The sequence below is a fragment of the Eurypyga helias genome, unplaced genomic scaffold (assembly GCF_000690775.1).
Source record: "Eurypyga helias isolate BGI_N326 unplaced genomic scaffold, ASM69077v1 scaffold442, whole genome shotgun sequence".
NCBI lineage: Eukaryota > Metazoa > Chordata > Aves > Eurypygiformes > Eurypygidae > Eurypyga > Eurypyga helias.
This window is the reverse complement of record NW_010237579.1, coordinates 11,657-24,099: the sequence shown is the minus strand read 5'-3', so window position 1 is coordinate 24,099 and position 12,443 is coordinate 11,657. Positions and strand designations below refer to the sequence as shown.

Sequence of the window (12,443 nt, the reverse complement as noted above, 5' to 3'; positions counted from 1 at the left end):
GTAAGCGACCTCACTTATTTAGATTTTTTTTTTCCTTTTCTTTTTGAGACCAGTAAAGAAACTTCAGCAGTCAGCTGCATTTCTGCTACTTAAAAAATTCCTTTTATTTTGCTTAATCTCTGACTTTTCCTCTCATACAGTGTAAGGTATAAAATTTGATTGCCTTTAAAAAAGAGGGGGACTCTCAAAGCAACATGCTGTTTGTGTAAATGTGCCACTTCTAGGAAAATCATGTTTTGTATATATATTAAAAAAACCCCAAAAAACAGTATTGAAAGGTTTTCAGAGATTGTAGGCATGTTTGTTATAACTTGTTCTTTCTCTCCCAGATAGTCACAGATGACATTCTTGATGTGTAGCTGACCGATGATAATTGGAGCTGGGAAGACAGGCGGGGGAAAGGGGGAAGATGGGAGATAAGGATTATCATCTCCCATGCTGATAGGCTGTGGTGGTCCATCCCCAGGAGAAGAGTCTGTCAGTGTGAGGCATGCTGTCTGTCCCTTCATTTGCCTGCTGGCTAGGGAAAGTCACTGCCTCCCGGCACAGCCTGAAAACGGAGGAGGAGGATTTTTGTGGACATGTCTCTTTGGTGGGACAGAAAAATGCAGATTTCAAGTATATTTCTTGATTTTCAGTAATATGTTTTCATGCATCACAGACACTGTAGCTAAGCAGTGTAGTATAGGAGTCGGGGATTTGGGATTTTGCTAGAAGTAGGAGGCAGTGTGCACAGCTTTAATGGTGAGCAATCTATTGCTTATCTTCCAGTGTGGCACGGAAGGGCTGTCCCCACTCAACCCCCTCACTCACCAGGTGCTGCAGCAAAGTGGTGCCTGGATTGAAAGTAAACGGTGGAGTTCAGGGAGGGAAAATGGTTACCACCATTTGCCAAGTTGGCTGCAGTGGTTTTTTCCTGTCACAAACTGTTGTGAATTTGAATGGGCTGCTGTATTTCCTCCCCAGACATGGTAATGTTTAGTTGGCAAATGAAACAACCTTTTGTTTGGGGAAGCTCTTTTGAGATGAAAGGCATCAGCGAAGTTGTCGCTATGTCTCTCCTGCCTGCCTTGGTTGAGGAGCTGGACTGTGTGTTCTAAGTTGTTCCGATGCACAGGCTCGAGTGCTTCGTTGGAGCCAATTTACTTATTCCTCAGCTCTTACTTTTTTGGCTTTAATTGGCTTCCTACTGCATGTCACATTGCATTTTCCTTTGGCTGGCGGACATAGGGAGTCGACCTCCTTCTTCGGGATGCTAAGAGAACTTGTTTTCTTCTTAGATAGAGCTGTTTAGCGCAAGCAGGCTGGAGGAAGCACCTTGTGTCAGAGTGCCGAAGCAGAAGCGTTTTCTTTGCAATAATACCTTCTCAGCCTTGTTCTTTCATAAATGATACATAGGTGCAAAACCTGTGTGAAGATGAAGCTCCTAGAAGACTTTGCTCATCTATAGCAACAGCCCTAATGCAAGAGGAAATCCTCACCAGCCCTTGAGGAGTTGTGTATCTTGTTGAGAGTTTAAACAGGCTACCTGTTCTGTAGATCCTGCACGATTTTGCCGCCTTGTTTTCGTGGTTATCCTAAAAACGACAGGTTGCTATTTAATGTACTTGGATTGACTTCACAACCAATCAATTCAGTCACTTGCTTTCCTTGTTCTCCTCTTTGAAAGGACTTCATTTAATGACAGCCATGAGATGGTACATCTAGGTGATGGGAAAAATTAAGTGCTTCATGGACCATTCCTAGGGAACAAACACTAGCTTAAAATTGCCTAGGCTATATCTGGGCTGTCTTGCCTCTGTATTATTAATATTGCAGGCCACAGTTTATTATTCTAACTTGAGCCACACTTTGCCTGTGTTCCTGGTGGAGTATTTCATGTGTTCCCTTGGGAGAATCCTCTAATCGAGTGCTTGACAAACAGCCGTGAAGGCTCTGTGGTTGCCTTACTTCTTGGGTGTTTCTGGCCCAACCCTGCAAAAGCAACAGGATTTTTCCTAGTAGTCCACTCACTGGTCTGATGAGCCCAAGGAACAAGTCCTTGGGTTTGTGTGCTGGCCTCCTTACAGGGTCTCCATTACCTTTTGTTTTGGAAAACAGTTTCTTGCAACCTCCTCTGGTGGTCTGGTAACTCTGTGAAAATAAATTTTTGCATTTAGGCAATTAATCATGTGCTGAGGCAGGTTTGATGGTCCGGCACTGCAGTTCACGATACAGAGCCAATTAACGAGTTACTACTAAATACACATCTTTGGTGGTCCCAGTGATACTGAAAAATACTAAACTGTCAAAGTTCTGTTTTTTTCTGTCACTGGTGTATACACTGTTCTGTCCTGCTCCATCTGTTTCTGCAGTTACATGGGATTCAAGTGAATTCTTTAAGAACATGTCACCTTATATTAACAGTGAAATATTAAGTGTCATGAAAAATAAATGTTTCCAACAAATTTACAGAGTTTGAAGCTCTCATATCATGAAAACTGAACTTAGATTCCTCTGGGAAGATGGAGGGGGTGTATGTGAATCACACAGGACATTGCAGGGATAAAATATTCGTAAAAGCTCCTCATTTATCTGCCAGAGTAACACGGAGCTCACCTCTTGCCAAGATCAGTGTCTGTAGCTCTGTGCCTTCTGCTACAGCTACGTGAAAAGTTGATTGCTAGTGCACAGCAGAGAACATAACACCTTGTTTGGTAGCTAGGGATCCTCTTGCTGTTGACTGCTGCAGGAGAAAAGGCAGAACCCTGAATTCCCAGCTTGCTAGATGCTGAGCCTCCCGGGTCACCTAGAGATGCAGCTGGCATTGGAGTGTGCTCTGTGGGCAGGGTAGGAGGGTAAGTTCTTCTCTCATCTGGTGATGCTGCCTCCGTGTGCTCCTGCCTTAGGAGAATCCTCATCTTAGCAGTAAGGAATGTTACTATTTTTGAAGTTGTAACTGTGACAGGCTGTCCGTTACATGTTCTCATGCAGCCTTTCCCAACCGCCTTCCTTCCAGCTTTGTGTTAAACTGGAACTTCTAAGGGCTGGGGGGATAGGCTCTGCTTTACAGCAACAGGGTACAGACTCTGAACGGACCCGCTGAGGAGTCCCCATGCTCCTATCTTTCCCTTTGGCCTGCCCCTTCTCTTATGAAGGTGCTAATCACCCCCTACCTTCACTTAGTGTGAGAGGGTCTTCAGTGACCTGGGAAGAAGAGGAACCGAGCTGTCGGTGCTAATCTCAAACACAAATGTGCAGCCCTTGCCACATTAGTCATGCCTTTGTCACCTCTGGGTCGGATTAGCACAGTGCTCTGCGTGGGTCTGCAGCTGAAGACACATGCAGAACGGGGTTGCCTGCTTGTTTTAATGTCACGGGGGAGTATTTTCTAGGGAGATGTCAGCCTTTGAGGAGTGCCCTCAGTCAGGGTCCTGAGCTGACTTCTCAGGGGGGTCTGCTGGAAACTGGTTTGGCTGTCAGCAGTGCTTTAAGGCTTACCTGCTGCTGTTACCGCTTTCTGTAAGAGGATAAGTTGAAGGATTGAACGAGGCTGCAACTTAAAGACCTAGTGAGGAAATGTGTAGGAGCTGCGCTGCTTGCTTTATTATTTGTTGGTTAATTTTCTGTATAAATGATTTTACTACATGGCGCTTGTCTTTAAGGACATCTGTAAACACATCTGGCTGTGGAACAATATGTTGGCAATGGAGGTTTTCTCTCCAATTCACACGTGAATGGTGCAGAGAAGTCCAGCTTCCTTATTAGGGCTAGTCAATCCCTTGGTCAAGCACCTAATAACTGTCTTCTGGGAGGGATATAAGGGGTAGGAGATTAACCCCAGCCCGCATTACAAATAAGTTTAATGAAGTACTGATGTCGAATGCAGAAGGTCATGGCAATGAGGAAATTGGACTGTTAGGACTGAGCCTGTACACATGAACAGCCTGCAAAGCAAAGAGCATGCTGGGAGCTACATACCGGGGAGGTAAAGACACTGTTAGTCTTTGGTGCAACTGTTTGCGAGTAAAAATATGCTTTTTCTCTTGTAGTTATGTTCAGTTATTTCTCAGTTATCCCAGAGAAATCTTGATTCTTTAACACATCCTTCTCTTGGCTTCTCTGGAGGGGACCAGCTGCACATTGTAACAGGCTCCCCAGTGCCTGGTTTCTCTCCATGAGACTAACTTCTTTGCCCACACCTGGATACCTATTGGCATGATGGTTCTGAGCCAGCGAGTGGGGTCTTAATCTACAACCAGATGACACGGAGTGATAGCTGGTGAAGGCTCAGTATATTAGTGTTTTTGTCACTAGCTGATGGCTTTTCTAATGCGGCTGGTGAATTAGAGCAGTTGTGGGTTGCTGGACTTTGTGTGTTGGGGAGTTGTTTTTTTAAACTTGGCTTTGCCTCTGTGTTATTTTTTGATGCAACTGCTTTTCATGTTGTTACAGCCATCTACTTAGTTTTAGCAAGATCTGTCCTTCAGTGTTCTGCCTTCCCCTGTTCTACCTGCCTGCTAAAATACTTTGCTATGGATCTGGAGCTGGCGGGAAGCAGTAGGCTGTTTATGTTTGGAGACTGAGTTTAGGTAGTACCCTTCTCTTCATGAAAAGATTTCTCTGGTTGGAACTATGAATCAAAGCAGTTTACCCTTTTGGGAAGTAAGAATCTGCCAAAATCCATGTGCAGCTGCTGAGGTTATTCTTTGGGCTACAGGGCCAGGTCAACCAGAAAAGTCTCCTGCTGCATCTTTGCCAGGTCCTCTGGCTAGTTTAAGGGGTTCACACTTTTGCCTGGAGCATAACATACCGCTTTGCCAGCCTTCTGCAGAGAACTGCTGTTGATTTTTTCCTTCTAGTGAGACAGTCCTAGAAAACAGTCTGAATGCTGTGTGTTTCCCCCCTTCTGCTCATGCTCCCATTATCTGGGACTTCCACCAGGGAGGAATTGTGTGCCAGAAACAGGTGTGGTTGCAGAAATCCTTTCAAGCAAACTGTCTGTTGAAATCAGGTCTTTCTTTTAAATCTATTGGGAAGTCAAGGAAGCTCACCTGTGTTAGAGAAGCCATGACCCTTCAGGGCAGAAGTGACTATGCTCATTTTTGGAGAATGTCAACTTGCTATTCTTACTGCCCTGAAGCTAAGGGAGAGTTAGTTTCCTACTTTGAACCCTCTACTGATGTCAGCAGAGGACTTATAAAAATGCCCAATTAGATTATTATCCTCACTGTAGTAATGAAAACCACTTATTAGTGTTTAAGTATCTTACATAGCGTTTGGCTTGCAGTAGAGAAATGGCTACCCATTGGATCTATGGCTAGTTCTCTCTTCCCCTCCTCCTTCCCCCCCCAATCTTCTCTCTCTATTTTGTTACCTAATAGGTTACTAAATAAACAATGAAACAAGATTGCCCACACTAAAAATGGTGTTTCAGGGGCTCTTGCTCCAGTGAGATTAAATGTTAATGGAAAATATTGCTCTTACGAGTTGTAGCTTTCTGCAGAATGGGGTGCCCAACATTATTCTATGTAACGTTTTTTCTTCTATCCTGGTAATTCCTTTGTTAACTGTGTTCCCTCCCTCTTTATTCTCCTACCTAGCTTTCTGCAGAGGGCGTGTTGTGAGGGTGCCCAAAGGTCCTCTTATTCGAGTCACGGGCACGGAGGTGGTGATCCCTTGCAGCGTTAGTGACTACGATGGACCCAGTGAACAGAACTTTGACTGGGAGTTCTCCCGGGAGACTGACTTTGTGCGGATAGTGAGTACCTGGGATCCTACATTCACCTCTGAGGAGTACCAAAAACGCGTGGGCCTCGGGGATATCAAACTGAGACGGAGCAGCAACGATGCTGTGGAACTTGTGATTAGAAACATCCAGCCAACTGACCAAGGGAGATACAAATGTTCCACGCCCAGCACTGATGCCACCGTTCAGGGAAATTACGATGCAGAGGTCCAAGTGAAAGGTATTTCTGAAGAGTGAGGTGTGCTCTAAATTTGTTTTTGATACCGATTATAGACGTACCATTAAGAATGTTGAATTTACATTGTGATTTTTTTTTTTGGTCCTGTTCCTGTTTAGTTCTCCTAAAGCCAAAATTATAAATTGAGAAATATAATAGCAAAGGCAAGTGTGGTGAAGAAGCGAAGAGAGGCTGTTTGCTATAAACACCACTTTTCATTTTTTCTGTCTAGTAAATATGTAAATAAAAAAGGGAAAACTAAGCAGTAGGTTTTCTGAAGATGTCTGTAAATATTTAATGTCCTTAAGCCTCTGGGTAGAGGGGCTAACTTCAGGTAAAAACCACAGCCTGTCTTCTCTTATTTATAGTGTCGTTTAGGGATCTATGTATACAAAGGAGGTAATCTTCCTTTTCCCCTTTAGCATGTTGATACTGCAGTCAATGTCTAGCTTTGCGCTCTCATTTGTTGTTCTTCAGTTACAACTTGACAGACTATTTTTTTTCAAATGTCTTATCTTTTACTCCCATGAAAATCAAGATGGTTCTGGATAGAAATAGTCAGAATGACGATGTTTGTATGAGAAACTAAAGCAAGGGGAAGGATAAATGAATTTGAATGCTTGTCTTGTTTTAAGTGGAGCACTTCCTTTAATGGGTTTTCAGCTGAATTTCCTTGTTCCTGGAATTTATTTATGTGGAAGAAGGAATGATTGGCCGGGTGTTGCTCTCTGGTAGTTTTACTGCCTTGTATCTGAACAGGTCAGTGTGGGTTCTTCTTGCTTCCATTTTATGATGCTCGTGTCTTGGTCTTTTTTTTTCCATAGTGATTTCGGATGGCTTATCAGTCAGTGGTTCAAAAGCACGTTCCTCGACGTCTCTCAGGCTGTCTGAGGGCGACTCCTTCAAGTTGCGCTGCTCAGCAGTTACCACCTCACCAGAGCACACTCACCTGCATGTGACTTGGCAGATCAAAAGTGGATCGACTTGGCGGGACATCCTATCTTTGACTCATGAGGGCAAATTCCAGCCGGGTCCTGGCTATGAAGAGCGCTACCGTAATGGAGATATCCGCTTGGACACAGGAGCGAATGACACGTATCGGTTATCTGTATCCCAGGCCTCGTCGGTGGATGCGGGTGCCTACAGATGTCTTGTGAGTGAGTGGGTGAGAGGGGCAGACAGCTCGTGGCAGAAGATTCAGGAGAAGAGCGTGGAGATAGGAAGTGTGGCGGTCCAGCGGACTGGTGAGTGTTACTGATGGGCTGGGGTCACAGCTCGTAGCTACAAGTGCTGTGGTCAGACTGATACTTTGCGAGCAGGAATTGGGTAAACTGAACTAAATTAGGAACTATTCCAGAAGAACCTGGAGTACTGTTTGGATAACTGGCCTGTTCACATCTGAGTTGATATCAAATGCTTGGCATAACTTTTCTAGCTTTTATTTTGTAGAGAGGGGGAGATGGTGACATGGAAGGATTGACTGGAACTTCTTAGATGCCTACACCTAGATTTTATCTAATCCTTAGTTCACTTCAGATTGCTTCTAGTTTTTATTTCTTAAATAAACATCGTATTTAACCTCTGAGCACCCCATAACTTCCTTCTGCTCTCTCATTAACATAGAGCTGTCCCATAACACTGAAGAGCTGCACTCCCCTGTAAAAGAGGCTTGTGATTCAGTGACAGATGTGAAGCTTTTCTGTGTGTTACTTATTTTAATAAAATAGAAAGATCAAGAGAAAGGAAGAAATCACTCGATAATTTAACAGGACAAATTATCCAGTGATTTTTATCACTGACACTGGATCACTGGTCTTATTGCTCCACCATGTTGGCAGGGGTCTAGGACAGTAATGGTTCTGTTAAACCCATAAATTCATGCTTGACTAAGGGGACAGAAACCTGTCTAGTGCTGTGGATATCCAGATATCCCTGCCCATTTAGATTTCAGGAGTAGATGCACTAAGCACTTAATTGCATTAGCATTACCACTGCTAGTTGGAGGAGGGAAAGCTGGGGGGTGACACATCTTGTCACTCTGTAGGTAGAAAAACAGGCAATGATGGTCTCTCAGAAATGTGAGATTATGATGATATTTTAGAATTGTTCAGACAGTAAGGGTATCTTTTCATTTTTGTAATCCTTTAATCACTGTAGGGAGAGCACAGAACTGCTGTTTTTGTTGGCTAGCTCATTTGGATGTAGTTTTAGTATCCTGGTGGTACTTAGCTTGTGAAATTTGACAGGATCAATCTGCCCCTGCTTTTTCAGGGTGTCTGTTACACAGTAAAGCTTGCAGGTGCTCTCTGCTGAGGCAGGGCTTGCTTAATTAAGAGCTGTAATTCTCTAGTTTTGGAGAATTGGGTTTAAGTAGGTGGGGTCGAAAACAGAGTGAGAATGGCCAGGAACAGTAGTAATGCAGTTTTTTCATGTGGCTTGTGTGCAGTTTTGTGGGTATTTTTTTTTTCCCCTTAATTTTAAGCTCAGCCACTGGCAGCTGTGGCATTTTTTCAGGGTCATGAAGGCTTTTTTAAAAGTTGTGCTAAACAGGACAGTTTATTCTCCAGCAAAATATTGTAGAATTTTTTTACCCACACATCCTGTAGTAGGACTTGAAGTGCATCTTGTGCTGACATCTGAAACCTCTGCACTTGCGTACTAAAGTGAGCTTGTGTTGTAAATGGTGTGCCTGGTTGCTGCACTTCCCTCATTCTTTTCTGCTGTAAACTGTGGGGTTGAATTTGTAGAAACAAATTAAAAAAAAAAAATCTAATCAAAGTCGTCGCACACAGGTTACTTATGTAACAGTATAGGTTTTTTTCTGTTCCTCTTACATCTACTTGCCCATTATTTTCATCTCCTAAAATCATGGTACCTTTGGGCCTGACTTTGTTCTCTTATGTCTTTTTTTATTTTTTTATTTTATTTTTTTTTAAATAGAGACTTGCGCAACAGCTCTGTAACCCTAAGTGAGGCCTTCATATACATCTGTAACCAAAAAGGGACCACTGAGAATACACACATGGATAAACTCTTAGGGTCCCTCTGAATGCCCGTCACTACTTCATGAAGACAGAAGTGTTCTTCGGAGAAATGCTGCACTTAAACTTGCAGATCAGTCTTACTTTATATTCTGGTATTCATCTGTTAAATTAACTAGGCTTTCCTACTGGTTCCAGTCCCATGATAAGACAGGGAGGGAAGTCCCAGTGACATACTCACTGGACAGTGGAGTTCGCTTTACGACTCCGATGGGGCTTGCTACCCTCTGTTCAGTTGGAGTGCTCTGTGCTGTCAGGTTGGGTGAGTGGTGAGATAGGAGTATTGCTTGAGCTTATTGGCAAGAGTTGTGGCTGCTCAGTTTGGCTCTGGCCTTCATATGTTGTCTGTCCTAGGAAGCTTTTACACGCGGGTACCTATTATGTAGTAGAACATGGTTTTATATAGAAGTCCCTAATTTGCAGCAGAGACACTGCTGCCTGTTTAAGGCAGGAATCTATTCTTGCTTGTGGTCTGGGTTGTAGATCAGCTGAGAAGAGCCACTGCTATAGCAGCCCTGTCTGCTGGCCCCATTTGAGACTTTAAGAGTAGCTGTGTTACGCACTGTGGACATGGTGCTGCGCTCATCCAGACCTAATCTTCAGTCAATGCAAAATGAAGGAAGGAGCAAGTGAAGACAGGTGGTGGCCAGGTAACTTGGTGAATGATTTGCACAGGGATTTACAAGCACACACACAGAGCATTCCCTGTTCACCTCTCACCAGTAACTAAGGTCAGCTTTTCTACTCTTGGTCCTGACACTTTCATCCCACGTCTGTCCTTTAGCAAAGCTACGGCCAGCCTGGTAACTGACAGAAGGCAGAAGGTCCCGTTTGAATGCTGGCTGTGACCATGTGTGCTATATATATTAAAAATATTCACTGGCCAGTGGAAGAGCTGGTTAAATATCTTTTAAATGGCTGATGGCATAGCTTTGAAGTTCCCAGTGTATGTTGGTCAGGGCAGTAAGTGGAGGAGGAATCAGCAGTATAAGGAGTTATTGCTGCCTTCAGTTTGCTTCCTTTTGATGTTTCTGCCGCACACCTGAGGTCAGTCAGGACTTCCACATGTGGCTGTGGCTGCTTCTCATCTGAATTTTTTCTGCTAGAGAGCTCAAAGCCATTTCACTGGAAACCAATTCAAGTTCTAATTTGGTTCCTAGTGATCTCAGTGGACACTTTCTGCTCTGAGGGAGAGTCCCAAAGCACCTTGACCCGCCTGTGAGAACAGAAAATCCTGCACATGTCACCTTTGCACAGCAGGAAAACATGTGGTCTGTGACTGGGACAAAGCCTTCATGGACCAGTTGCTGCTGAGTTATAAAAACCATGTTCTCCTTCCCTTGCTCTCCCCACCCTCATCCTGCATTGCTTGACTGATAATGTGTACTTCCCTTGTAATAGATCATGCAGCTCAATATCCAACAGGCATTTGAAGGTAGGGCTACTGAGCTACTTCAGAAGCTTCTGTAATAGGACGTGAAGTCCTGGATAACTTAGAGTGGACTCTTAAAAGATAAATACATTTCCTTTTTTTTTTTTGTTTGAATTTTTGTCTCTTCATTTCTAAGCTCTAGATGTGATCATCTCCACGAGCAACATGTCTGTGACTGAAAGAGACTCCCTGGATCTTACATGCAACATCACAACAGACAGGAGTGGTATTTTCCAAGCGGAGGTGACATGGTATTTTTCTGCCTCACCTGATGATACCTTGTCAGATGCTCAGGTTTTGCTGAGCATGGACCGCGATTCTGTCGTCAGTGACTCGACTCTCATCAGCCTAAGCCATGTAGATAGGAACTCCTACCGCCTGTTGGTACGTGACATGGATGTGGAAGACTCTGGCTACTACTTCTGCCAAGCAGCTGTCTGGGTACCACTGCACAACGGGAGCTGGCAAAAGGTGGTGGAGAGGACATCTACACCGGTCAGTGTGGTGGTGGCAGCATTAGGTGAGTGATTCTGCTTTCAGACTTCATGGGCAATGTATCACTCATTCCTTGGCCCCATCAGAAAAGGGAGAGGACCTTACAGAATCTCTTCTGCACAAGTTTCTTTAATTTGTATCTATTATCTATGTAGGGTATTTCTCGCTCACATGTAAAAATACTGATCTACCCTATGGGGTTTTGGCTTTGCACATTACAGGGTTTTAGGATCTCTTCCAGCATGTACCATCCATATGCTCCACTTTTCAGGTGTCACTGAACAGCCTGCAACTGGGAAATAGAAGTTAAAAGCTTGCCTTGTTTCCCAGCGGCTGAAGTTGCCCCTGTTGTCATGTTGTCCCCTTTTACCTCTCTTGTACCATTAGCAGGGCTCTGATCCAGTAGCAAACGTTCTCTGAGCTCTGAACACAGTGATATCAGACGCTTCCCCTGCTTTTTGAGTTATACACCATAAAAATTATTTATAATAGAAACTTCATAATGAGCTCTAATAGCTTTCAAAATTGTTGGGTTTTTGTTTTGTTATAATCACTAGGGAGACACCACATTCTACTGATGGATTTGGACTGGAACATGACTTTATACTGTCTTATTCTCCTCTCTCAACACACGAGTCCATTTTACGAGACTGTGTCACATAGCTCTTGAGTGGTGTGACTGAGAGAGGCTTGGCTTGTGACTAACAGTGCTAGCAGTGTTGATTAGCGTAGTGGCCACTAAGACAGATTTTCCTGCAGTATTTAACATCCCACTCAGTGTGGTGCATTTTTCATCATTCAACCAATAGATATGAGTGTTTTTTTAGCCTTTTGGACAAGCAAAGGATTATTTGTGCACTTGAAGTTATGGCTTCTGTACACTACTTCAGCATTTCTGCAGCGAGTTCTTTTAATTCACCAGTGGGGGGAAATAATCTACTTAAACAGATACTTATGATCACATTATTCTTTCCTTCTTTTATCCCCCAGTTGTTCTCGGTGGTTTTCCCTTCTTACAGCTCTAGTACTGTCAGTGTCCATGTTAGGTTTTTTTTTTTTGGCAAGGGTCTGGTTAGAAGCAGCTGTGTTAAACAGTTGTGCATTTTCTTGGCTGAATGAGAAACAGAAGCTGTAGGTGAGAGATTCAACAGGCTTACCTGATCTACCTGGCCTGCAAAAGCAGGCTGACAGTATTTTTTCCCTACACCTTTCCCAAGACAAATCCGGTTTGGAGATCCACTGTCTCGTATGCATGCTGCAGATTGTAAAGCTTTTGCTTTACATTATCCCAGCTGAGCTCTTAAGCTTTGGAGATCTCCCTTTATGCAAATATCCTTATAAGTGAAGTTACTTGGGAGAAAAACTAAAAATGAAACTCCAGCAAAACTTAGGATAGGTCTAGATATGTCAGCCTATCCATCCTGTCTCCTAGTTTAATCTTTGGGAGGGAACAGCTTCAGTTTAGAAGCAATGACACTCTGGGTGGTGTCACAGGATGCTGTAGGTAAGGTGTCTGAATCTGCTAAAATT

At 43.6% G+C, this 12,443-nt stretch overlaps 1 protein-coding gene across 1 annotated transcript in view; it reads left to right on the top strand.

Moving 5' to 3' along the window:
- Window positions 1–5,582: 5,582 nt before the first annotated feature.
- The window catches only part of LOC104506509 (prostaglandin F2 receptor negative regulator-like), a gene marked incomplete at both ends in the record, with an annotated part of 17,402 nt that continues 10,541 nt past the window's right edge, over window positions 5,583–12,443 (top strand). The window contains 3 exons of the mRNA XM_010147481.1: window positions 5,583–5,948; window positions 6,770–7,189; window positions 10,555–10,938. Coding sequence (XP_010145783.1) covers window positions 5,583–5,948; window positions 6,770–7,189; window positions 10,555–10,938 — 1,170 coding nt within the window. The remainder of the gene's footprint in view (window positions 5,949–6,769; window positions 7,190–10,554; window positions 10,939–12,443) is intronic.